The following is a 27,980-nucleotide window of genomic DNA, read 5'->3' on the forward strand; positions in this document are numbered from 1 at the left end:
CATTACAAAATAGCTGAAAATGTTAACAACGTTTACTATCCAACAAATCAGACACGGCAAGAGCAAGGTACATATACTACAACCCAGCATGTCACTTTATTACAGATTTCATTTTTTAACAGAAAAGGGAGTTGCATTCCTTTGAAACACTGATCATTTATAAAGCAAATGGTGGTGAAGTCACCTTCGGTTGATCTGGCTTGACAGGCTGACAGCTACTCTTCAGAAGAGTTGTTTTGGCATGAAGGAGCAGATCAGATTTTTTTAATAATAAAAGATTTGTGTTGGAGCATTCAGGGTTTCTTCAGAAAGCTGTACAGGGTGGGCACGAGGTAATCTTTGTAGTGGCCGTCGATGAACCCTTTCCCGCTGTTGTGCACAAACCAGCACTGCACCTCCGTCCCAAGCACGCGTTCTGTCCTGTAGTCCTTCTGCAACCCCCTGTGAGGAAGAGACCACTCGAAATGAAGGTCACAACATGACAAGATGACATTGATCGTCACAGAATCATTTTGATTGGAAAAGGTCTTTAAGATCCTCAGGTCCAACCTTTAATCTAGCAGTGTCTAGTCCATCACTAAATCATGTCTGTAAGACCCTACATGTCTTTTAAACACCTCCAGAGATGGTGAGTCCACCGCTGCCCTGGGCAGCCTGTTCCAATGCCTGACAACCCTTTCTGGGAAAAAGTATTTCCTAATATCCAATCTAAACCTCCCCTGATACAACTTGAGGCTGATTCATTCTATCACTTGTAACTTGGGAGAAGAGACCAACACTCCCCCCTGGCTCCAAGCTCCTTTCAGGCAGTTCAGAGATCAGAAGGTCTCCCCTCAGCTCCTGTTCTCCAGCTGAACCCCCCAGATCCCTCAGCTGCTCCCATCACACTTGTGCTCCAGCCCCTCACCAGCTCCGTTCCCTTCTCTCAATATGCTCCAGCACCTCAAGGTCTTCCTGTGGTGAGGGACCCAAAATTGACTCCAGGGTTCGAGGTTTGGCCTCACGAGTGCCCAGTACAGGGGGGGCGGTCACTGTTCTGGTCCTGCTGTTCACTCTATTCCTGATACAAGCCAGGATGCTGGTGGCATTTTTGGCCATCTGGGCACACACTGGTTCATATTCAGCTGCTGTCACCAACACCCCAGATCCTTTTCCACTGGGCAGCTTTCCAGCCGCTCTTCCCTGAGCTCATTCATTCTGCTCATTCATGGCACTGTTCTGCTATAGCAGCGAGATGTGTGTCTTCCACCAGCAGAAAGTGGAAACAACCCCAAAATGCCATTAATTTTATAGTTCTATGAGCTAATGGGCCCTTTTGTGGGGGTCCCAGACACTTTGACAGGGCCTGGCCAAGGTCAGATGCTGGGCAGCTGTAAGGACACAACAGTTCATGTATGATTATGAAAGAACCCAACTTGTTCAATTTGCTGGAGGGAGTCGAGTGGAGAGCTACAAAGAGGATGAGGGATCTGGAGCATCTTTGTGATGAGGAGAGACTGAGAGAGCTGGGGATGTTCAGCTGGAGAAGAGAAGCTGAGAGGGGATCTCATCAATGGTTATAAATATCTCCAGGGTGGGTGTCAAGAGGATGGACCAGACTCTGTTCAGTGGTGCCCAACGACAGGATGAGGAGCAATGGGCACAGACTGAAACACAGGAGGTTCCATCTGAATATGAGGAGAAACTTTACTTTGAGGTGCCAGAGCCTGGACCAGGCTGCCCAGAGAGGTTGTGGAGTCTCCTTCTCTGCAGACATTCAAACCCACCTGGACACCTTCCTGTGTGATCTGCTCTGGTGAACCTGCTTTAGCAGGTGGGTTGGACTGGATGATCTCCAGAGGTCCCTTAAACCCAAATCAGTCTGTGATTTTGTCCCAAGTGTTTCACTAACTGCTAAAACCAGATAGTTAGCAGAGGGAAAATAAGGATATTTTTCTCCCAAGATACTTGAGACTTAATAAGCCTGTGGTCATCGATGTCATTAAAAAGAAACTAGATTTAGAAAGAGAGGAATAAAATGCATTATTCCTACCTGGTAACAGTGAGTTTGTTGCCTTTCACTTCCATGGTGGCTTGTGGTTTCTCTGGATCTTGCCCAGGTCTTTGGTCGTGGATATACACTTCTGGTTCAGACGTAAACTGACCTGATCAAAGAGAGGTTTAAAGTTCTTTGCATGTCCTTACTTTTGGGGCTGTTGTGGAAGCTGCTGCTGGGCATTTTTGGAAAAACAAATGGGCTGCATCAGGCGAATGCGTCCTGCATGGATCACAGGGCACCGAGTCTCCAGCGCCATCAGACCAGGAGGGTAAACAGCTTTGATTTGAACCAGCAAACTTATAAATAATCAGACTGAAGTTCAGAAGAGCGTCTTAAAAGGAGCCTTGGGTGGGTCCAGAGCGGGGAGGGCTGATTTTCCCTGTGAATGGAGCCCTTGGTTTTGTTTTATGCCATTGCTGTCATTCAGGGGAGAGCTGAGTTATGAATGTTTGCACAGAAATCTTATCAGAAAGAAGGTTTTTGAAGGGTTTGTTTCAGTCTTTTTATTTTCAACCTGCAGCAGATTAGCCATACCAGGAAAGCCCTGTCACAGTGTTTCCAAGCCTGGTCAGGCATGTTTGGCAAACACCCTCCCCAACTGGGATGAGGAATAATCTCTAATCCTAGATGTTCTACAATGTCCTTGGGGCTTCCAGGACATTACAGGAACCTCTCCCATTTTTTATTTAAATAATTTTCACACCTTCTCCATCAGGACACCAAGACCAATGAGTTCACTCAAAGATCTAGCAAAAACCCTTCCTAGTGCCCCCCATTCCCACCGCCCAACCTGCAGCCTTTACCTATCAGCCCGTGGGCTTCAGGAGAGAACTGGTTTTCAGGAGGAATGTAGATTCCCAGGAAGTTGACATTAACTGGGTGATTCTTCCACACACGGTGCAGCACAACCATGAAGGACATCTCCTCGCCCACGGTGATGGTAACGTTATTTTCTTTCTTCACAGATATAAGAAGCCTAGCAGAGATGAACCAAAGGAAGGACTCAGTTCAGCTGCCCACACAGAAGCTCTCAGGCCCCTTAAGATGCTCTTGGGTATTAGAACAACCACACAGGGATGACAGATATGACAGAGGATCCATCAACATCCCACAACCTTGGCAGTGATACCCAGAGGTCTGGCAGGACAGTAGGACTGATGCTTCATGCCCATGTTCAGGCAACCAAATCTAGCCCTACAAATTTAAGCTCTTGCTACAATGATTGGAGATTTTGGAAGTGATTAGTTTGCCTGAAAACATGTCCAGTACTGTAGGGTATCCAACGTGGCTGCTAGCTGTTAATCTGCAGGTGAAGGTCTCCTGGATGTTCTGAGTCATGTCTCCCATCACATCAGGAACCCTGAAGGTATCTCAAATAACATTAGGTGCTTATGTTTAGGCAACTGAATCCTGGTCTCAGCCAATGCAGTCAGCAGTAGGGAGAGGAATTCAGCTCTTTCTACTTGTGTCTGGTCAACTGAATCACTGTCTTGACCCTGCTGCCTAATTTCATTAACTGTAACGAGAGCTTAGACATCAAGCTAAGATTCACACACTCGTGGGCAGGCACCCTGTGATCTGGATCCCCCCCACAGCTGGGTCAGTCCAATGCTGTTGTTCCAAATGGTTTCCACAGGGCAGACAACAAACACTCAGCAACTTACTGTTTCCGAATGATGTGCCCCGTGTCCGACCAGGTCAGCGTGATGCTGTAAGATCCATCTTTCAGTGTTATTGTTTCTGTGGTGATCTCCACCTTCAGGCCTTTGTTTTTGAAATAAAACCCAATTTTACCGAAGTATGTGTTGAGTTTCTTATTCTCCATTTTCTTGGCTCCAACGAGCTGCCCATTGACCACAACTCCTGTGAAGAGCAAAGAAGCAGATCTTCCCTAAATCTTGGAGCACCACTTAAAGACTTAGAGTTCTGGTCTCAGCAGAGTATATAATGGGATCAGCAGAAACAAATGGCCATGCTCACAGTAAAAAAGTTTTTCCTAATAGCTCATGCCTACTCTGAATTCCACCTGTTGCACCTTGTTTCTGTCACCTCTTGTCCTTTAGCTATGTATCTTCTTTGGCTCTTCTTTTCTTAAGACTGACCCAACTCAGCTGTCTCCACTTCTCCCTGTACATACTTCGCTCCAGCCCTATAATAATCTTGGTGGTCACCACTGAATTTAATCCAGCTTGTCACCATCTTTCTTGTACTGGTAAACCTCAAACTGGGCCCAGCACTCCAGATGTGAACAGGAACAACCACTTTCCCCTGCTCCCTCCAAATACCTTTCAGACTTGAGAGAAGAAAAGCGTGCTGTAAAGTAAACCATGTTTTATTTCCTTACCAGTACCAGGATCAGAAACCAAGTTTAGGATCTTTCCAGGCTCTGAGTTGATATTGAAGCAGATGTTCCTTTGGCTCTTGGGCAGGTGTATGATGAAATGTGGGTCATTGTCAACTGAAAGTCAGAAGAGGAACAGGTGAGAGAAGCTGGTACCTGCGCTATAGGTAAGGGATGCAAAGACTGAGATGCTTTCCTTGGAGAATTTTGAAGCAATTTTTGGGACTCCTCAGAGTAGAAGGAGGGCCTTTTCCAACCCTGCAGTAGCTAAGGAAGTTCTCAGATGCTCCTCAAAAAAGCCCCTCAGACACTTTCTCCTCATAGCATGGAGATTAGATTAACCCTTGAGCTATGCTGAGAAGGAGTTTGATAGGTCTTTGATAGTTATGTAAACACAGACATCCGCACACAGGCACACATCCAGAGTTATTGTAGTTATGCTGCTTTTATAGGCAAAGGCTCTCACAGCTGATTTGTCTGAGCAGGCACTAAACTGTGGCAATGGCCCAAGTATTAACGGGATCCGTCATTCATCAGTGCATTCAGAGATTTTTATCTACCACAGAACATTTGTCTGTCGTTTGCAAGGGCAGTAACTTTACATTAGCTCTGCTACTGCGGAAAAGCTGAATGTGAGCTCAGTGAACAGCCTTGGCCTGGGGGAGCACACAACTCAAGATGGGGTTGCTGGGATCCCATTAGGATCTAAGCTAGTCTCACCTTTGTAGCTTAGAGCATATTTTTGCAAGTTCATCTATTCAAAGTCAAAACGACTCAGTATTTTATAAAGAAAAGTGTGATCCTTGGCCACTGAATAGATTTGCAAAAGTTTGTCTGAGGTGGCTGAGATTTGGGATGCACGTGATTGTGCCTGCTCAGACCTTCAGCAGAGGCTGCATTGAGAACCCTTCACACTGATGTCCTCTGCACCAGCAGTGAAGTAGCTTTACCGGCTATTCACAGCAGCTGATTTATTCTCTGGTGGACTAGCCCCTAAATGATGATAGAGCTTTTACAACAACTCAGAAAACTCAACAAGAAAAAATTAGGACAACTGATAGACTCCCGCAGCACTGTAGAGCTTAGCGTCTTGTCACAGAAGCTGAAATTCCCAATGTGACCAATAACTTTGGTTATATCACCTTTGTATGTTTAATGGATGATGAGTGATGTTGCCCAATATTTCCTTGCAGAGAAATACTGTAGATTTTACCTCTGTTTATGCTCAGAGAAGACACAGGAGGGCTCCTTTGCTCGGGCATGAAGCTGACTGGTACAGCCGTGACATTGGCCCAAGCTGGGATGCCTTTGTTGTTATTATTAGGTGCGTTTGGAGTTAATCCTAGAGTACCTGTTAAAAGACAGTCATAATGAGGTTTTTGTTAATGCTGACACAGTTAGTACTGTAATTTTTAAAGTCATGCAGTAGATCAGAGCCTGATGTTGTTCTACCAATGTAAAGCAAGTGCAACACTCTTTACAGTAGACAGATTTGTATAATGAGGTAAGGATGGATTTACTCCAGTGTCTCACCAGAGGAATATGACTTACCAGGGCAGTTGAACTAACCATAAGCTACTGGTGAAAAATGGAGCCTGACTTTTTAACTCTTATCACAGAATGGTTGGGATTGGAAGGGACCTCTGGAGATCCTTGTGGCTGATTGATAATAATCTTAGGAAACTTCCAAGGCTTAGAAAGGGTGATAAAATATGGTTTAGTCAATTCAACATCTTCAGTGCAGGGAACTAGGTTTATCTGTCCTATTAAGAAGATGTTCAATCTGTGACATCGTAGGCTTGTTGGAAACCTCATCATTGCAATGCTGGCACACTCAGTCCTCTCTGAAGCCAATGGCTCCAAACAGCACTTGTGTGACAGGGTGACCTCAAAGTGGCTGAAGGCTTGCTCAGCTTTCACTGAAAATACAGGTTATCCTGAGGGTACTGATGAATGAAAGAATCAACATGAGCTGGCAATGAGTACTTGCAGCCTAGAAGGCAAATTATATCTTGGTTTGCATCACAAGAAGCATGGGCAGCAGGTCAGGGAGGTGATTCTGCCCCTCTGCTCCGCTCTGGTGAGACCCCACCTGCAGTGCTGGTCCAGCTCTGGGTCCTCAGCACAGGACACACGTGGACCTGTTGGAGAGGGACCAGAGGAGCCACAGAAATGATCCGAGGCTGGAACAGCTCTGCTGGGAGGACAGGCTGAGAGAGTTGGGGTGTTCAGCTGGAGAAGAGAAACTCCAGGGGGACCTTATTTCAGCCTTTCTGGACTTACAAGGGGCTGATAAGAAAGATGGAGACAGACTTTTAACAGGGTCTGTTGTGATAGAACAAGGTGTGATGGTTTTAAACTACAGGAGGGGAGAATCAGGCTGGACATGAGGAATAAATTTTTTTACACTGAGGGTGGTGAGAGCCTGTCCCAGGTTGCCCAGAGAGGTGGTGGATGAACCATCCCTGGAGACATCCCAGGCCAGGCTGGATGGGGCTCTGAGCAACCTGAGCTGGTGAAGATGTCCCTGCTCATGGCAGGGGTTGGACTAGCTGATCTTCAAAGATCCCTTTCAACCCAAACTATTCTATGATTCTGTGATCCTATATACACAAACACCCAGAGTGAAAAATGAACTTGGTTGTTCTTCCAACACAAGGACAAAGCCAAAACACAAGGTAGTAATGGACAGACTGAGACACTGACCTGGGCAGCAGCCCCTTCTGGGGTCTTTGGGCTGATCTGCCAGCATTATCTCATCCTTTTCAGCATTTTCTATCAGCATGGCTGTGAAGGGAGTAACAATATGATGGTCAAGAGACATCTGTAGGATGGATTTGGTGATGTTCCTCTTCAAAGCTGCAGTGGGGGCTGTGTTTCTGAGTGGAAAACAAAACAGAAGGCATGGTTAACAGCTCTACAGGGCAGCTGCCTTGACGATGCCTCCACAGAGTGGTCGTAAAGCCAAACTGGTAGGTGTTGTAAGAAGAAAAGGCTGAAGGCCCACGTGAATGCTCTCTCCATAAGAAAACTATTCTTGGCTTCTGTGGGTTTTGGTCAAGACTCAAAGACGTCCAGTCCATCTCCTGGTCTCAGCAGAAGACTTCTTTCTGCTTCAGAGGGGATTCACCCTGAACCCTTCCGTAGTCTTAATTCAGGCTCTGTAAAGCAAATCTCTCATTCATTTCATTCACTCAGCCACACAGTCAGGTCTGTTTGACCCTTATTCTGAATTAACTGCTCCTAAACTCTGTTCCCTGATATCTGCGCGTATTAAAATAGGAGTAATGTGACTGTAAATATCAACTACTGTTATTCCAATTTGTGTATCTTACCCATTTGAAACCCTGTGAACAGCCTCATGGTTGTGCTCTCAGAGAGGACCAGATTGCCCTCAACCTTCTCTTCCCTCCCATCACAGACCACATTTCTCCTCACCTCTCTGCCATCATCTGGTTGACAGTCAGATAGGCCCACAGCTTCCTAGTGAAATCAGGATCTGCGTATTTGTCTTTCTTCATGAAGCCATCCAGTTCTTCAACATCTCGCAGGGTTTCCATGACGAGCTCTGCATTTGCCTATGCAATCAACAAGAGATAAAGATAATGCAGGGTGAGCCAGAAGAATGCGGTGGCTTTGAGCTCCATCTTGGCGTGTCTGGCATTAAGGATCCGCTCTGGCTCTGCCTGTGGTCACTTCTAGATCAGAAATTTCCAACACTGTTGACCTGACTGCCATGGGGAGTTGTCCAGGAGGGTCTTCTGTTAAAGATACTTTCAGTGACAGTGGATTTAATATAATAGGTAAAGCAGCGCATGTTACCACATGACAAAAGAGGAGGCTTTTACAGGGCTCTGCTATCCTCCCCTCAGGCCTTTTCAAAACCAATTCCTACTAAATAACAGGAACCAAACTCTACTTTCCCCACAGACCCTTGGACTGCACTATGTTTTGGCAGAAAAAAATATTAAATGTGTTTGATTTTTCCAACAAATAACAAATGGCAATTCGTAAGCCCTGTAAGAGTGTGGATATTTCAGTTCCTCCTCAGAAAGAAGGATCTGTATGTAGTATTCCCACCCCATCCCACTCCACCTGGAAGGGCAGCCCTGAAACGTGGGGAAAGCCTCATCACACCTGCCACAAGGCAGAGCCTAAAAGGACAGTGCTAGGACTTCACACACTGTAGACCCACCAGCTTCAACTCTACAACAGTGAGAGGTTCAGCCATGAAAGGATCTACTTTAGAGGATCTCCACTGCACCTTCACAAAGCATGAAGGAGGACTCCATAGTCTTAGTCTGGTTTGTAATTGAATTTTGTATGGTACATTTATTAGAAGGAAGTTCCTCTGGCAGGCTGCAGGATGCAGGTAGAGAATATTCATGGCTTTGCTTGAAGCTATTGTGAAACATTGTTGGACAAACTGCCTCATGATCCCACCCAAAACCCCAGTGGACAAAACACTCTGCTGGCAATAACCTCCAGCAAAGAAACTGTGCACACGAGTGAATGAAGCAGCCCAAAGCCCAGGGGCAGGTATCCTAGGGACGCCTTCACTCACTGCTGTTGCTGTGACGATGCTTTCCAAGTGCTGCAGGTTCTCCGTGTCAACCTTCCCAGCCACCACTATCTCTGAGCCACCAAAGTAGTTGTGGAAGCTGCTCTGGGTGACGTCTGACACTGACTCCTGGGGGTAGTTGAACTGAATCTTCTTCAAGAGTGGGGTGGAGACCTGGTTGTAGAAATTCTGAGATGGAAGGAGACAGAGAAGTGAGTCGGTTGTACCTGAAGTAACCGTCCCATGTGCACCACTCTTACTGAAAGTACAGCAGGTGACAAAACCTGAAGCCCTAATGGGAAAAGGCACTTTCCTTGTCCCACGGAATGCAGACACCTTTATACTTGGACCTTAGTACACTTGTAAGAGGGTACAGCAAGAAGGTCTGGCCCAAGTCTTGTGGAAGTCACAGGGTGTTCAGAAGCCCATGGACTGTGCTCTTCCTAGACCTAAAAGGCTTCAACACAGGTGTATATGAGTCTGAATCTATTACCAGTTTGGTCAGCTCTTGCTGCTGTGTAAGATACACAGCTGCTTCCTGGCGAATTCTTGTCAAAAATCAGACCTATGTCTCACTCGGGTTCGTTTCTGTGCTATAAACTGTTCACACTTTTCTGATCCTGTTGTACCTGGCTGATGTGAAATGGGATGTGTGGGTTTAGCTGGGTTTAGTGTACGGGGCCAGAGAAGGAAAAGATGTACCCACACAGTGCTAGGGATGAAGGCTGTCTCATCCTGAAGGGCTGCTCTCTCAGAGCTGCTCTGTTTGGCAGAACACCAGGTAGCGTGTCCTGGCACACCTGTGTGTGTCCTATCACACCTGTGCTGGGGAAGAAGAGGTATGAAAAGCCTGCACAGGTGGTGAAACCAGTGCGTAGAAAGGGAGTAAGAATGTAAGAGTTTGTTCATCAACAATTTCAGCTATGGATTTAGAACCATAGACTGCTGGAACTGAATGTTTTCTTACAATGGCAAACTTTGGATTAGCATTTAACATTTATATCTAGGTCTTTTGTTAGCACTGAAGTGGTCTGAGGTAAAATTCAGACCTTAATTTTAATTCAGATTTTTTTTTTTTTTATAGTTAGGACTGTTTTGTAGAATATAAATCCAATATAAAGCAAAGGAGGAAGTCTCCATCAAGGTAAGGACACTCATGCTCTTCCAGTGACTCTGGTTCTCTCTTAATGTAAGGGAAAATCCTATACAGAGCAGTAAAGTATGTATTATAGATACTACAAAAATTGTATAATAACTAGGAGCATTTAGGCAAATGCATGATTGTCATCTTGCAGGACTTTCCAGAAGAAACAATGCTTTTTGTGACCTCCCCTATGAACCTACAGTAACTACTCTTGTTAGTGGAGTTAACCAACTCCACAGCTGTGAACAGAGCTGGACCCTCAGGTTCAGAGGCAATTGGCCAGAAACGCACCTTCATTTGGGCAGAAGTCTCCTGGTTTCCAAAAATCCTCTGGGCCATGCCACGGTTGTCAGTTGCGATTCTCTGCAGGAAATCGTAGTCGACATCAAACCCAATCCCAAGGCAGAAGAGAGAGAATTCATCCTTTATGCTCTGCTTCACATTCTTCTGGATTGTCGTCAGCTTTAGCTCACCTTGGAGACACACAAAGGGTGACATCCATCTGAGCAATGGAGGAAGTCTCCATCAAGGTAAGGACACTCACGCTCTTTCAGTGACTCTGGTTCTCTCTTAATGTAAGGGATCTCTACACAACTAGCTCAGATGCCCAGTCTCTCTTTTGCAATGCCTACAGTGACATTTGAGCTTTTCCTGGATGGAGATTAACAAATTCTTTCCACTGAATATGATTCCTTTGAACTCTTTCATTTTGTTTTTGGTATCTGATGCATACTCTTTGGATTTCCAGGGCTCTTATTGGCTTCCTGAGGAGTCCTCACTATTACACATCTAGACTTCTCCCAGAATTACTTCTTGAAGCTCTCTGCAGACGAAGACATCTCCATAGAGGTTTTACTTTGTTTCTTGTAATTAAGACGTTCTCTGCCACCATTTGGACTGGGTTTTTTTCCAGCTTATTTTTAATGGCAACCTCCTCTAGGCTGGCATCTTGCAGTAAGCAATTGCTTTTGTCCTGTACCAAATCCAACCCAAATTAATTTGCTTTCTGCTTCATTTTCCTGATTTTGGTGTTACACTGGGGGCTGCATAGATCTGTGTGGGCCAAGGTCATTGGAAATAGAAGTTTTTTCTAAGGTTGTTGTGATTAGCTCTCCTACAGGACTTGCTCATCTCTGTAATTGCAAGAGGTACATATCTTTCATAACATAATCTGCTCATTTTTTGAAAGCCTCTATGCAAAGCCCCATGGCACCTATAGCACTTGGCAAAAAAGCAGCACAGGCATTGGAAGAAAGTGAAACATCATTTTTTCAACTTACTGTCAAAGTGTCTACGTGTTGCAAGCTTTTCTCAGGCCAATCCCACCGGCCTTTCTTCTCACCTAAAGCAGCATCCTTACCTACTGTTGGGTCTCCATCAGACACCAATACGATCATGGAGACTGAGTTAGGGTCCAACATGCCTAAGTTTTGGGCTTCGTTCAGGATGAAAGTGGCTCGGAGAAGAGCTTCGTTGATATTTGTTCCTGTCAAAGACAGAATGAAGAAAACAAGTTTGATTCTTGTTGAGTCTCTTGCCCAATCCAGATCAGTTCTGAGATTCTAGTGGAATTAACCAACATGGACAAGACCTGTGATCAAGGCAGCAAAACCCCTGCTCTGTGATGCTCATGGTACATCTGCTTGCACTCTGGTTCCCTAAATAAATGGAAGCTGAAATATGTTGCATTTGGGTGACTGTATTAAACAGATCTTCTTTATTTTCCTTACTCATAGTTATACTATTTACTGAAATCAGCAGAATTAGTCAGGATGTGCATTCCTGAAGTAGAAATAGTCTGTAATCCATCTGAATTTGATCATCAGCATGTTACTTTTTTCTCACCATGATGTTGAAGCATATGAATACCTACTTATATTAATTTATACACATCTCTATATACACTTGCACATGTGTTTAGCACTAAGTCACACTAAGGCACCAGAAGTTGATACCCTTTCTCATCCGAGACTGTCACCTCCAACTCCGTCCCCACCATTCCCCCTCACTAATTCCAGTGGGACCATTTGTGGTGTTGGGAATTATTTGCTGTGGGAAGAACTAGTGGGTTTGCGGGCAGATGATTGAATGAGAGAAGAAGAAACTTTCTGGCATCAGCCAGAAACAGCCAGCCTTGGACAACTTAGTTGGAAAAGGTATATATTTGCTCACCCTGTCTAAAGGTTTGGCTTGTGACATAGAGTAAGAAATTAGTATGAGAGGAGCAGGAGTAGGAAGGCTGAGCAGCCAGAAAATTAGTAGTTTGTTTGTCAAGAAAGAAAAACATTAGCTGCTCCAGAGACAGGGTAATAAAATGCTGCATTGAAATCTGGCTTTGTTGGATGGGAGCAGTTCCCTTAGCTTGTCTGTCAGTTAATTTGGGGTAACAAAGCCTGGTTTATGAGGCATTTACATACTCAACATGGGTTCCCATTCCCAGCTCACTGATGATGACGGACAAGTCTTTAACTTAATGTTGATCCCACCTTATCTGTTGCCAATGAAAGTTTCTGGTAGTGAAGCAGCAAAAGGCTCTGGTGTTGGGTAGACCCTCTACACACTGTTGACGTACAAATAACTGAACAACTAAACCAGAATTGCACTTCAGGGAGCAACAGACTAAAATGATCATGAGCCCTTTCTGTACAAGTAGCTCAAGCACTAGCAAAGGAAGTATCCAAAATGCTGTAAGGCTGAAAAAAGACAACTGTCCTTGTTTATCAGACAGGGAATTAAGTCACAAAAATTATGAACAGTTTGCCCAAGGTGGCATTTAGTACATCATTGTGTAGTCTACAAACAGCCAGTGGAGACCCTGGAGCTGGGCTGCTTATGATCAGCTTTACAAAGGCATGAGACAACCTTGGTCTTTCAAGGGTATTCACTATCTGTGAGGTTGGAGGTAGGACCTATAGATTAAAGGCAGCTGTTCCGTGGTCTGTGTTCTATCTGTTGTAGCTCATTCAGTAGAAGGAAAGGCCATCCCACCCCTAAGGCAATCAGCTGTCATCCTTGTGTTCTCCTTTGGCCCCAGGGCATGCTTTTCCCATCTTGGGAATCAGATTTTTTGTCAGGAATACTTGGCTAATCTGAAGGTTGCGTGAAGTACCTATTCCTGTGATAGCTAACTTCTGTGAGCACCTGGCAATCAAAACCTCATACCCCCATTGGGTTGGATTGTCTGGATGTACTTCTTAGCATCTTCAACCTGCGATGGGGTGGCTGAGACTAGGTTATCTCTCCAGCATCGGACGTTGTGGTTGAAGTCGATAAGGGAGAACTGATCAGCAGCGCGGAGCTCACTCAATATTGCCTTCATGGCCTCGATGGTCTGAGAAAGAGACATTTAAGAGAAGATGAGTTTATGCTTCCTGTCGCTGAAAGCATCTTCCTAACTTGTGAGTACAAGCACAAAGATGCCTCTGACGAATAAGAACATGAGCACTAGAATCCAAAATAGCATCTGCTATCCACCTCTTTTGCATTTCTTGCATAAAATTGAACTGTTCTCCAGAGAAAAAGAAAAAAAATGCAATTAGCAAGAACAAACTCATGAGACTCAACCCATCCTTCCTTAGTTCCTGCTAACACAGAGCAAGGTGTGAGAGAGAAGACTGTGGTTCAGGAGGGAGGAATTGCCTGTATCAGCTCAGCAGACTTAGCTCTGTCTGCAATGCTGTCATTTGAAGATGTGTGATGTAAACAAGTGACAATTAGTCTGTAATTAGCCAGTTATGCAGCACCTATCTCCCCAAGGAAGCAATCATCTGCCAAGCCTTAGTATTGTGCTCCAAAGCAAATCCAAATATACCTAGATAATTTTCAATTAATGTTTGTCTAGACGGTCCTTAAAAACCTTCAGTGATACATAATATACAAACCCCTGAACTCCCCTCTCAGCACTGAAAAGCTATTTCTAATATCTAATATAAATTTGTCCTGCTGTAAATTCATCTGATTCCATCTTATTCTACCCTGGGTGGGTGTGAACATCAGTTGATGAGTTTCCCGCTTAGAACAAGTGTTGGCGTATTTGGAGTCTGATTATGTCTCTTCAGGCCTTTTCTTTTGTAGACTAAAATAACCTGAGGTTTTTTTTGCATTTCCTCCTCGCCATGGCTTACGTTTTCTAAACAATTCTTACTGTTCTTCAATGGGCTATCAACAATTTGTCCACAGCATTTTGAAAGAAGGGATGTAGTATCCCAACTGAGACTTTCCCAGGATTCAGTGGCAGAGATTAGAGCAAAAGGGGGGGTCAGAGGCTTCGCAAAATGTTTCAATAATTTAATTAAAAAAAAAAACCATCTAAAATCAGTATTCTGATGGCATCACCTCTTCCTTACAACATGGGAGGAATATTGCAAATAAATAATAAAATCATTATGTCTTTGATTCACAAAATATTCTCCAAATCCAGGGAGGCTTTTGACAAAATAAATTGTAAAGAACTTAGCTGGTAATTTTGAGTGCTACAGAATTGTATGTTAGGGCACCTAGGAAAAGTTGGCAGGAGGTTCATTTTGCAATAGAGATCAAACACTTACTTGTTTCATTTTCAGTCCCCACATCGAGCCACTGACGTCTATAACAAATAAAATGTTTTTGGGCAGAGGATCAAGATTTTCCGGAGCAAAGAAGTGAATAAAATACCCATTAAAAATCTGCAAAATAAAATAAAAAAAATCACAGTGAAATGAGCTATAGTAAAGACATCAGAAAACTCAAGACAATAATAGAACAGAAAATGGGCCCCACATCATAAGGACATTGAGGTACTAGAGAAAGTGCAGAGGAGGCGATGAAGCTGGTGAGGCGCTGGAGCACAAGTGTGATGAGGAGCAGTTGAGAGACCTGGGGTGTTCAGCCTGGAGAACAGGAGCTGAGGGGAGACCTTCTGATCTCTGAACTGCCTGAAAGGAGCTTGGAGCATGGAGAGTGCTGGTCTCTTCTCCCAAGTAGCAAGTGATAGGACAAGAGGAAATGGCCTCAAGTTGCACCAGGGGAGGTCTAGATTGGGTATTAGGAAAAAATTCTTCACACAAAAGGTTGTCAGGCATTGGAACAGGCTGCCCAGGGCAGTGGTGGAGTCACCATCCCTGAAGGGGTTTAAAAGGCATTTAGATGAGATTCTTCGGGACGTGGTTTGGTACTAGAGTTAGGTTATGGTTGGACTCTGTGATCTTTAGAGTCTCTTCCAACTGAAATGATTCTGTGAGGGACTACGGTGGGTCCGTGGATTCCCTGATGGAGGGCATGGGAACAGAAATTAGCCTTGAAGATATGAAGGCCTACCCGTGAGAAAGATGGGAGTGAAGGAGTATCCGGAGATGTGAAGGATGTACCCGTGAGAGAGAAGGGAGTAGAAGAGTAACACTGATGATAGCAAAAATAGCCAATGAGATGTTACTGCTGTAACTTGTAACCAACAGTGAAGAGACACATGAGTTGGTAAAACTGTATAAAAATGGCATCTACTACTTTCATCCTGGAAGAACTTGGTCTATGTCGTTTGTCCATCTCAACCACAACATGATTCTATGAGCCAAATCTAACTTTCAGCTCTGCACATCTCTGTGTTCGTAGTCTTGTGCCATCTATACTCCATAGTCTTCCCTTTTTATCAAGGAAAGTAGAGTGTGGTACTCAGACAACTACCATGCTCTAGCATAAGGAGGAATTAAAAACATTTTTAAAAGACTGTTCTGTCTGTAATAATTCAATCCTATAATTCTGCTTCATGTTAACATAAATATAGTGATGTTCTGGTTGTCTCCTTCTGATATATTGGTACAACTTCCAATGCCTCTGTACTATGATTCAACATTAAATCACCAGAGTGCTGCTAGACATTGGCTTTTGGACAAAACAGGAATCTGCTGCTGACTATATATAGGACCACGTCTTAGTCATAAATTAAGTAAATCCATTCTGCCCACTTAAAATCTCTCTGTTCTCTCAATTGGATACAGAGCTGTTCCTCATGCTTATTCTCCTGAATTATGAAGTTTATTTAGCAATGTTTGCTTAATGACAGCAATTCTTACATTCACAGATCTCCCCAGTTAATCAGTAACACTTACTTCCAATTCTCCACCCGTGGTTTCTCTGTTCACGTCATATTGCACCACAAAATTTCCATCTACTGCTGTGGATGAGCACGTGGGGCACTTTCGTTGTTGAGCCATCGTTGGCTTGAAAGAAACGTGAGCCTTGCAATGAGAAGTGATCATCAGTCAATCAGATGTTGTGTGAAAAGCGGATCATTGAAAGAAAAAGAGTTCATCTTTTATGAAATATCATATTTCACTGAACGTTTTTCTTCTTTATTTGTGCTCTTAGTTTAAGCAGAAAATGGACTCTGTAACTTCAAAAGAAAACAAGCACTAGGGTTTGCCTGGATATGCTGATCCAGTAGCAGCAACTGTGACACAAATAAAATAACCCATCTACAACACCAAATAGACCTATTAACACCTATTAGAACTGTGCAAACCATTTATATTAAGTAGCTTGTTGGCTTATTTAACATTTTCCTCGCTGAAATTATCCATAATTTTATCAACATTCTAAATACCCTTTTTTTCCCCCCAGATGAACAACAGCTTGTAATGTGTCTGCAAACTGAGTGCTAGGAATCATTTTAATTAGTCACATATTATGCAGACTTTATGGCATCATTTCTCTGCTTTCACTGGATAACTTGAAATTTCCTGAAAATATACAACTTAATACATGTAGCCACACATTACCTCTGAAATAATTTGCTAAACTAGGAATGTGGGTGAATGAGATGTGAGGCTGAGCCTGGATATCAAGAAACAATACTACCTGAGATATTATTACAGTAGTGTAGACAGGCTTTTGGGGCCTGACTCACACATCCTGTATTACATATCTATGTAAGAGTGAGAAGAGTTGTACCCTTCCAGAGCCACTGTGTGAAGTTGCTTGAGAAAAACTTCTCTGCTGTTGGAGGATTTATTTATATCCAAGAGCTATGATGGAGAAAGCTAGGGTAAGAATGTAAAGGAAAAGAGCCATCCTAAAATAAGTTACTACGCAGGTGTTCTCAGTTGGAATTGAGACTGTGCAGTTATTCCAGAATGGTTGTTCCACTTAATATTCATCACCCCAGCGCATTGCTCTTTCAGAATTACAAATGAAAAGTTTTGTGCAAAGATGGACAGACTACACACTATTTCTATACCGCTGTCACTATATTATTTGAGCATCTCATACATACTGTTGTGTAGCAATAATTTTTTTTTTCGCCATATTTTTTCATTCTTCCAGCAGGTCTGAAAAGGCGCCATGACTGTGTAGGAACAAGTGTTGTGAAAAACAGAGTTTTCATGCTACTTCCAGTCTGTGACTATTACCTTTTTCTCTCCCTTGGAGATAGTGGTGATTCCATTAAAATGATCTCCGAGTGAATTAGGAACATGGACGTAGCGAAGTCCCTGTGGCTCAATAATGCGGACATCTACCTAGAAGTGAGAAGGGAGGACGTTAGTACTACCAAGATTTCACGAATCCTCCACAGGAAAACTCCAGCTGAGGATTGGGATGCTCTTGAGAATGCTCCAGTAGGGCTAGTCTCATTCACAGTGGGGATCCATGCAATGCTGAAAACAGACCATTATGGAAATATAAAAAACTATCCAAAGAATAGAAAAAGTTCAGTGGAAATGCTCATTCTTCCTCTCTTTCCCACCCTGTGGGGCAAATGGTGAGACAGGAGTCCAGGGTGATTCCATTGTTTATGCTGAAAGCATGAAAGAAATGTGACACGACTCTGCCTAAATGTTGCTTTGGGTTAGGAGGCCAGGATGATGATGAGTTCTCACTCTTAATGATAGGCTCTCTTCCTCTCCTACTCATGCTATTGACAGGAGAGTGTTTTCCCTTTTGATTGGATGGTCTAGGTGGTTTGGAAAATGAAGTTCTTCTCCTGTCAGCTAGAGATAAGGGCTTTTTCTGGTTATATTTCTGAATAGTTAGTAAGACTACTAGGAGGTAGGGCATGGTGTCCTTTTCAGTAAGATCAGCTCAGGCTGTTGGGAAGCTTGCAGCAGATCACAGCCTGCACCAAGGACATGCGAGCAGCCAGCTTTCCTATACAACTTGTGCTAAAGCCATGGAAAGCTGAAGGAGACATTCATGATGCGGGAACATGAGAATGGCCAAATGTTGTATCTGTTGATGTATGATAGAGGACACCATTGGATGAGTGTAAGAAAAGAGGGCAAGAATAAGACGAATCACTTTTTGGCAGCCAGTTTTGGAGGGAGTGTCATTCAGAGAACATCTGCTCTCATAGGACAGTACCTCATGAAGTTGGGATTCTTGTGAAAAGCACTGTTCTGAATAAATAGTGAATATTGTTGATTTTTCTTCAGTCAAGGCAAGTTTACACAAAGGTGTATATAGGCCAAAGCTTGTTTGCACAAGTGGTTCTGACGCGAGTCAGTCACAATTCAGGAGATGCCCAACTGTGTTAGTACAACAGGAGGCAGGACACATTTGCTTCTTGTTCCTATAGCTACATAGCTCCTGGTTTGAAGTGTCTCATGCTGGTCTACACAGTGACACTGAAGCTATTTGTACTGAACTCGTATAGAAAGAAGAAGCTGTAGATGAAATGTCCTACACACACCAGCTCTAATTTACCTCCATGTGCTTTGCCAAGCGTCCCGGCTTCACAGAGATAACGTGCTCGTAGGAGCTCAGTTTCCTTCGAATCATTTCATGGTAGTGAAGTTCAAACTGGATCCTCATCCCTGGGGGCACATTCACTTCGGTTTTGAAGTTTTCCATATCCAAGGCATTGCTCCTGAAAAGTCAGCTGTGGGGTTATTTTGGGAAAATACAAGGAGAAAGAGAGTTTCTTTGTATTTTGGTTTAGATCTGTACATTTGCTGGGTCTGATTCTGACTGTGGCCTATATCAGGGAACTGCAGTTGTCTGTTAGCACAATATGTTTTATCAAGCAGAATATCAATGTTTTATCAAGGCAGAAACACAAGTTAACTCCTTGACAATTACATTTCAGGGTTGTTAGATAAGTAAACAACCCATTTTCCTTCCCAGGGTTTCCCCCTCATCTATCTCCTCCTGGGATGGGACACCTCAGTTCTCTTATAAATAAGTTCAGTACAATATTCGTGTGCTAAACTCTTTATACCTTACTATTCCAGCAGCTTTGCCTTTGGCTTTTGCTTGAGAGTACATTTTTCTGGCTTCAGATTTTTCCCGAATTCTGCTGGTAAACGTTATACCATTGACATCCCTAGGAGAGAGAAGCACAGTCAGTTTGGAAAAAAAACAACTTCACAAGCGATGACTGTTTCTTCACTTTAGAAAAACATCAGTGAAATCTAAGCTGGTGGGAAATAAAATAATAAGGCTCTTGTTTAACCCCAAAGTAATGAAGTCTGGTTTCCAGCAGATCTGTTTGGTTTTTTTCCCCTACCTGTTTTTTTTTTTTTTTAAATTTCAAGTATCCAACACTCTTGTGCTCTGAGGAAGATCTATTCTCCCCATCTCCTTCACACTTTCTCCAGGCAATTGCTCATGTCATGACTGTTTTGGAAGGTGAATTGGGACATGTTTCTGACCAGCAAGCTGTCTGCTGCTTCTCTGAGTGGATACTGAACCAAGATAGCTTATTTCTGTTCAGTGAGGGCTCTAATTTGGGTCTCTCTATCTCCTTTGATCTGGTGCCAACTTGCAAAAGACAGGTAGGAGCGTAGTCTATTTGAGACTTCTGTTCTTTTGTCAAGTTTCATCAGCACTGGCCAATGGCCCAATAACTACCAGAGAGGAAGAGGTGGACAGACAGACAGTATGATGACATGAGCCTTTTTTCTTTGAGAAAGACTACTAAAATTACACTGAGCCTGGAATATAGTAAGAGGTGTTTTGCTTTTACAAATACCTCCCTCCCACCACATTCTGCCACCACATTGAACCTGCCAGAGCACGAAGCTGATACCTGACCACTACTTACATAGTAAAGTTGTCAATAAAAGCTCCTTTGGGGACTTGTACATCAAACACTATGTGCTGAGACCGTTTTGCATTATTCACCATTTTGGCTTGGATCATTGTGTTGGCCAACCGTGATGTTATAGTGGATTGAACTTTGTAGCTGTAAAGACCTATCTTGTCATCGTCCTCCACCTGTAATTAACAGAAATTACCACTATAAATTTGGAACACAGCTAGAAAATGTGCCCTAGAGGCCAATACCAACCACTTCTATAGTCTCAGTGCCTTTTTTTCTACTGCAGTGCACTGTGATACGACAGCCAGATGGGACATGAACTCAAGTTCAAGACACCTCTATATTTTACCTGGCAATGGTGGCAGGATATACATGTGGATATAGTTCATTATAACATTTCAGCTGAAAAGGGGAATTCATTAAGCTGGAATGTTTTCCTTGCTTCTAACCATGCAATGTGTCCTTGGAATGACTCCATTGGTGCAATCCAGCATAGAAGGGTACACAGTAAACCTCAACATCATATACTGAGGAGGGTAGAGCTTACATTTTCAGTAAAAGTCCTAAACAAAGGAGACCTGAAGCATTGGTTATCGACCTAGTCTTGTAAATGGTTAAACCATGGCAGTGGAAGAACTGTATTAAATTGGTATAGTAAGATCTTTTATTTGTCTAATCACTTTTGTTGCTTATTTGTTCATATTTATCATACCCTTCTCCCTCCAAGAGCAGTTGTATGAACAGTATTGTGCAAACGGTGCTCTGTTTAAAGAAAACAGGTTAATATCCAACCAGCAGTAAAAACAAGGGACTAAACAAACAAAAGGATTGATTTCTAAAAAATGGTTAACTAGAAAATCACTTTGTTCAGTCTTATTTTCCATAGAGGAAGGAAAAAACTCACCAGATCTCCAACATAGCCCCAGTCGGATGTGCTTCTCTGGAAAAGAAAAATATGGAGAACATGTTTCAGCAAAGCTAAGGAGAAGATTGTGTCTGTTTTGAGATGGGGATCAGATAGTGGCGACATCTAAAAGCTGCTTTCCAAGATGATCAGAGAAGGTCTGAGATCTCAGACTTAGTGTGCATATTTCTTTTGTCTTATTTTATGTACTTATATGTGGGATGTTGGAGCACAGGATCTCCCAGCTGTGACTTGGAGGTTATCAAAAGCAGAAGAACAGCTGACTTCCTCTGTCTTTATTTTTTGTACAAAACACTCTCTCCTAGATCAAAAATATTCTTCCTGAAAACAACAGTTGCTGGCAAAAAGTCATACTCAGAAACCCTAGCTTTTAACACAAAAGTACTATTTTTTTTTTTCCCTAGGAAAAGTGGAAAGACCCCAAAATCCAGACATTTTTATTTATTTTCATTTACATTATAGAATATATAATAATAATATTGTACTATCGGAAATATTATGTATATAAAAACCTATTGCATAATTGATATTAAATTTATATACATATATATGTAAATTTAATTATGTATGCACTGCTTAGAAGAGCTGAAACAATTAATTGTGTAGTGTGGTTTTTTTTCCTGCTGTATGAAATGGTTCCATTTGGAAATTTCTACACAGAGGTGGTGACATCTTGTGGCCATTAGAATAATTCTGTTTAATTCCCCACAACCAAAACTCACATGAGTGACCCTGGGGTGGGATTTGGCTCCACTCGTTCTAGAGGAAGATGTAATTGTTCAACACACCTCTCTGCTTTGGTGTTACCATCACAATTAGGCAAAATTAGCTCTTTACAGGCAATGGAGTGATCCCTTTCATCCGAAAATAGATAACTCACTTTGTTTGAATGAGTCCTGCCCTAAACCGTGCTGACCATGCTGATGAGGGAATTGAGCGCCCAGGGCTGCTGGAGGTGCCCAAAGGTACCTCCCTGACCTTCAGCTGGACCTCACGGAGCTCCTGTAGGTCTTTCATGACATCTGATGTCTTTGATGCTGCTAGATCTGTACATGTGGGCAACTCAACTGAGCCCTTCAGTTCCATTGATGACGATCAAGAACTTAGGGAGACTGGTTCAGATACTGATGGATGAATTATAAAAATGTACCAGAACATACCAGTCTCATCTCAGGTTGGATCCACTTGGATCCAAGAGGATCCAAATCACATAAGATGCTCAGAAAAACTGCTTTAGTCACCTAATATGTATTAGGCTCGCTATATAGTTACTAAATTAATCTGAAGGTAATTAACACACTATTACTAGGAAAATCTTGGGTTGCCTAAGAGATGATACATCTCATTGCAAGATCGTTTTAGTGAGGTGATTTTAAGGATCCTTCAAAGACAGACAGAGAGACTGCAGGATTTCTGCCTGCCTGAGAAAACAAACAAACAAAGGTTTTCGATTTCCTATTTATACAGGTTCCACCTGCAACATTCAGACGAGTATTTCAGGGTCTGGGACTTTATGGCTCTATACAGACCCTCTTCAAAGCTTGATGGATTGATCCTCACTCAGTCCATCCTGACATCCCACAAACAGCGCTGTACAGTGAACCAGACCCTTCACATCTGCTAAAGAACCAGACTATAAGGAATGACTATTGTCCCCATACATAGCATTGGGGTGGGAAACATCACCAGCATGAATACAAATTAAGAGTAAACCAACATTAACCGAAACAATTTTTGAAACAATTAGCTGAAACAAATTTTAAAAATCTGAAGACCAAGACCTTAACACAGAGAGGATTTGTTTTATTGTGTTAGTTTTCTGGTTCTCAGAAGAGCTCAAGGTTCACCTTTATAATGGTGAAGCTTTATAACGCTTTCAAGATGTCCAGCTTTCCTTCTCATTTGTTTTTGGGAAGGTGGAGGAGAAAGGGGCAGCACTGATGGAGACATGAACGTACAGTGACCCCCACCGCTGCTGTTAGAGATCAGACATGGGGTGAGCCAACCGTTCCCCCGGGATCTCAAAGGCTGCAGAGGGCAGCTACTCCAGGAGGATAGAGATGTAAATAACTACACTTCAGATTTGAGCACGGGAGAGGTTGTGGAGAACATGGACCTTGCAGGGACTTCTGTAGCACATGAAACGTGCTATTTCTGGATTCTTGGCTGATCCTTGCCTTTAAACCGCATCCAGATCTGCTGATTACGGCACTGAATGGAAACAGCACCTTGTGCAACAGCTGGTGTGTGGCAAATTGCTGGTTATGGTGGAGATGAGAAATGCTTCCAGAACCGTTTCGAGGATCTCGTCTTGACAGTTGCTGGGTCCTGTCTTTAGGTATTGAGACTCATCTTCTCCTGACATCTCAGGTTGGGCCAGGGGAGGTTTAGCTTGGATATTAGGAAAAAATTCTTCATGGAAAAGGTTGTCAGGCATTGGAAGAGGCTGCCCAGGGCAGTGGTGGAGTCACCATAACTAGAGGTGTTTAAAAGGCATTTAGACGAGGTTCTTAGGGACATGGTTTAGTGCTAGAGTTACGTTATGGTTGGACTCGATGACCCTGAGCGTCTCTTCCAACCGAAATGTTTCTATGATTCCATCTGTGCAGGCTATGGATACTTAGCTCTCCATAATGATCTTCGTTCAAATCATTCTACATGAATGCTGCAATTACTACACAGTCTACCATCAAGAAAATATTGAGTATTTCAAGCTATCTATTTTCCAAGGTTGTTGGCCATGATGCCTCCTGTCCTGTCTCTGGAGGAAGAAGTCATGGTGTCTAAGGGAGGAACGCATTGCAGGAGGTAATGCATTACAAGAAATTGCAGTTTTTATGTCATCTGTGGGATGCTTAGCTTAGCTTACCATTGCTTTTGAGTTGCAGTTCACAGGCTACTTTTGAGGTGTGACTTAGCAAAACAAGCCGATTCAGAGATGTTACACTCATTTTCTACTGGGGCATAAAAATTCCCAGGGAAAGTCATGAGAATCCGTAAATTAAGAAAGAGGTTGAAAAGTCGATGCCCAGCATGCTGTCTTCTCACAGACTTCCTTGTTCTCATGTGAGCCATTTCCTAAGCATTTTTTAATACACTGTAATCTCTTTGCAACTTCTTCAGACTCCTTTTGGGGATTATGACTCTCACTGTGAGGTGCAAGAAGAGCAATTTCAAACGTTGAGTTTGGCAGAGTTTATTTTCACAGTGCTGCAGATGAATCCTGGTCTTTCTGGTCAAATTCATACCCTGGGAGCCAGGGGGTTTTCCAGCGAACTGTTTCCATTCTTTGTGTTCCAGCCAAATGGTTCCACCCTCATTTCATTTCTGTGTTGGTTCTCATGGAGAGCAAACCAGACAGAGCAATAAGCAAATAGGTGTGATCTCACCTGGCTCTGGGCAGCCAGAGATCAGGACCAGGACTGCGGGACATGCTACAGAACATCCCACCTCACAGCCTCGACACAAACTCCATTATCTATCTCCAAAACAGAGATAACGACAGTGCACCATCTCACAGCGGTTCACAAGGTTACCTACATTCCAGCCCATGGGGTGCCCTGTTTCTGTGGTCACAAGGATCATTCACATCCCTGAGACACAGTATTTTTACTCAGGAGCTAATGTTTTTCACCAGAATACCTGATCTGGACATAAACCCAAATTAATTCTATTTTGAGCTAATCCATAGGGTCTGCAGAGTTCAATGGGCTACTGAGCTCATTGTAGAAAAACATAGTGCTAAAAGAGTAATTTGGAAGACAGTTTTCCTCTGTTGATTAACAGTGAGTAACTCTATGCCTTCTGTTGGTCAAGAGCTACTGTGTCAAGATGTTTCCCATAGCTCAGTTTAATCTCATATATTAATCTTTTATTGTGACTCAACTAACATAACATAACCTACAGCTGAGATCTTATTTTTACTCTTGCAAAGGCTCATTTGATAGCTAAAGGATGAGAAATAATATATGGGAATATAAGGAATAACAGGTATAATAAAACCACTAGTAGAATTACAAATTACTGCACGTGTATGCCTGTATCACCATGTATCCAGAAAGTTGGGTAGCAAAGGCAACATAATACATATGGCAGTAATGCAGACATGTTGGAAAGAAATTATGCCCTGAAGAAGTGTGGTTAGAGAGGATTTCTGCTTAGATCATGATTAAATTATTTGGATACTGGTCTGGCAAATGTGATCTGGCTGGATTCATATTTGTGCCAAAATCTTCAGTTTTTCTGGCAATGTAATGGGGGCTTTAGGTGACAGTAAGTTACATTTACATTTTGTGTGAAGACCATTTCACAAAGCCTTAGGATAATGAAGAATTGTGTTTCCTTGTGCATAACTTCAAAGATGCTGGGAAATCCAACTTTACCAAAGAGGATCTTTTGTTTTCACTGTACTGAACAAACTTACGACAGAGACCACAAGAGATACAGTGGAGGACAAGGTCCGTTCTGATCATAATTTCTTTCAGTCAATGATAATAATATAATGTAACAAAAGCTAATATCTTCAAACAACTGATTTCATTATTATTATCTTTAATTACTACTGTGTAAAATGCAAGAAAACTCCTGAAATGCTGTTTTAAATGTTTCTGTTACAGAAGCTGACAGAATACAGTAAACTACAACCCATCAGCATGCTGGAAACAAATTTTCTTCCCAGTTTCAGAATTTTCCATCTCATTACCTACCTGACACTGTGCTGCACTCTTTTGACCTGATTTAAGTATGAATGAATGGACTCCATGCAGGGCTGAATGGTTTCAGCCCACATTGCCAATGCCTGAAATCCTTTTCCACTTTTTCATGGAAAAGCCCCACCAGTATCAATGGGATTTTTCTTTCACATGGAGCTGGGCAGACAAGTATCTCCATTTTTTAGCATCTGCATTATGGTCCTTAGGAGCTCAGATATGGAACAAAGCCTTGTTGTTCCAGGTACTGCACAAAAGACCAGCAGCAGTTCTGGTCCCAACAAGAGATATGGACGTCTCAAGGCATATAAGAACCTCCTGATACCACCTGATGGTGCACTCACAACCCTTGACATGGAACAGATCACCTGCAAATTGCTCCCAGGCAATCTTGTTTCCCTTTTTTCTGAAGCATTTCTGGGTACTGTACCTGGTACCTGCCATTTCTCATCTTGGAGCTTGAAGGAAATCCATCAATTTCTAGGTCAATCAGATTTTCCACTTCCTAGAGAGGAAAGAGGAAGAAAGAAAGAAGTGTTGCTGTTGCCTTGCTGTTTGATTTATCACTTTATTTGTTGTTGATTAGCACTCCAATAGGGTTCTGAAGGGAATTTATCTCCCCTTGGTGCAAATGGGGAGCAAAGGTGCAAACCACCTGAGACCAAAATGCTGCATCTTCACACATTCAGTTTCCCCCTGTGGCCAATTAGCTCTATATACTCTTTAAAGATCATGACCTTTACTATCTTTTTACAACCTTTCTTTCTGAAACAAGGAGTAATCTTTAATGTGCTGAAATGACCATAAAAAGCAAGAGGCAGTTCACCATCAGGATGGGTCCAGACATCACAACTACAGCATTTCAGATGCTGATCTCACTTAAACCAGCAAGTTCAGAGAATTTTTGCTCAAGCCAGAAGTTGTCTCTGGTTTTATATTAATATACCTGAGATCTAAATTTGTCCTATTGGCAGTAAAAGAACATCGGGTATTTACAAAGTGCAAGCACTGATGCAATTAGAAGTGTGGTTCTTACATCACAGCAATACTCTTAATTAAAGTTTGTTAGAAGTTTAATTTATGGTGGTAAAGAAGTTTACGTTCATGAGTTGCTCTCTGACATATCATAGCACACACACAAAAGTTTTCACAAAATTTACTGATATTTTTAGAGCACATTGATATTAAACTGGCATGGTGTCTATGGTTAGAAAGGACTACAGGTCTGGAATATTTTTCCTGAGAATTATAAACTCAGTATAAAAATCCCACTGTGTTTTGAAAAGTGCTGGAAGAAGAAGAAGAAGAAAAAAAAGAGCATATCCCTGCTCACCAATTCTTTTTGTTAATCTTGCAAATGAAAAGAAAGCTTCACATCATGCCTGTTATTTAGACAGAAATATTGCAATGTGGCAATGTGTAAAGGGGAATAAACACCCCAATCTAAGTTCACCAAAGTCGGAGGCTTTAAATTTGGTTTCAGCTTCAGTTCAGAGTCAAGGCTATAACTACACTTCTTTTCATCATTGTATTATCCCAACCTTTACAAGCTCTTCTATAAATTATCTCTCTGCTGAGGAATGTATAGTCAATAAGATCTTAAGATTCCTGTTAACAAAACCTGAGTCTGTAAAAAAACTATGCTGAGGGTCACAGTGGCCCATACAGGAGACCCCATCAACAAAGAGATCTAGGTGCTATGTTTGTGTTTATTCTAGGGAAACAGGATATAAAATATGCTGAAGGTCTGAGCATAGAAGTCTACTTGAAAGCCTAAGGTTAAAACCAACAGAAAAGGCAAAGTTCAGGTAAAAATATTAATCCTCCTTGAAGAAAACATTGGAGTTATGCCCATACTATCCTAATTTAAAAAAATATTAAAGAAGCAATGCTATGAAAGACAGGTGAAAATCAATTATCAGAACAATCCCATTTACAGCTGTAAGTAGAAGAGAATTCACGAGACACAAGCAGAGCTGTGAAGCAATGATCCAATTCTACTCCCACCCAAGACAGCTGCAGTTCCAATGCTGACTTCAACAAGGAAAGGAGACCTAGGCCCTGCCTTGAAATACTCACATCTGGGATTTCATCGATAACAAGATCAAAGCTTCCTACTCCAGGAATGAGGAACAAACCCAGGAAGCACAGCAGATGCTTCATTTTCTTCCTGCTTGTCTCCTGAGAAGAGCCCGCATAGGTACCAGCCACAAGATCTTTCCTTCTCTGAGACAAGTTCAAGGAAACAGCTCA

The 27,980-nt window shown here is 42.6% G+C and overlaps 1 protein-coding gene across 1 annotated transcript; it reads right to left on the minus strand.

Moving 5' to 3' along the window:
- Window positions 1-68: 68 nt before the first annotated feature.
- Window positions 69-27,969, minus strand: ITIH2 (inter-alpha-trypsin inhibitor heavy chain 2). The gene is made up of 21 exons (XM_065838191.2): window positions 27,807-27,969; window positions 26,158-26,232; window positions 20,998-21,033; window positions 20,097-20,269; window positions 19,272-19,376; window positions 18,758-18,920; window positions 17,467-17,574; window positions 16,168-16,296; window positions 14,632-14,748; window positions 13,247-13,415; window positions 11,445-11,570; window positions 10,376-10,557; window positions 8,944-9,129; window positions 7,818-7,957; window positions 7,086-7,258; window positions 5,593-5,730; window positions 4,383-4,496; window positions 3,703-3,901; window positions 2,842-3,014; window positions 2,033-2,144; window positions 69-441 (listed from the first exon to the last, which is right to left on the minus strand). Exons 1-21 carry the CDS (start codon window positions 27,888-27,890, stop codon window positions 294-296), a joined length of 2,850 nt encoding a protein of 949 aa, XP_065694263.2. The 5' UTR covers window positions 27,891-27,969; the 3' UTR covers window positions 69-293.
- Window positions 27,970-27,980: the final 11 nt, after the last annotated feature.

This window comes from Patagioenas fasciata, chromosome 1 (genome assembly GCF_037038585.1).
Source record: "Patagioenas fasciata isolate bPatFas1 chromosome 1, bPatFas1.hap1, whole genome shotgun sequence".
Taxonomy (NCBI): Eukaryota; Metazoa; Chordata; class Aves; order Columbiformes; family Columbidae; genus Patagioenas; species Patagioenas fasciata.

Coding starts and splice junctions, on each gene's coding strand:
- ITIH2 (XM_065838191.2), bottom strand. CDS start 27,890: ATGAAGCATCTGCTGTGCTTCCTGGGTTTGTTCCTCATTCCTGGAGTA. Junction 11,571..13,246: donor GACAATCCAACCCAATGGGG/GTATGAGGTTTT, acceptor TGTCTTTGACAG/GAACAAATATCAACGAAGCT. Junction 10,558..11,444: donor TGATGGAGACCCAACAGTAG/GTAAGGATGCTG, acceptor TGTGTCTCCAAG/GTGAGCTAAAGCTGACGACA.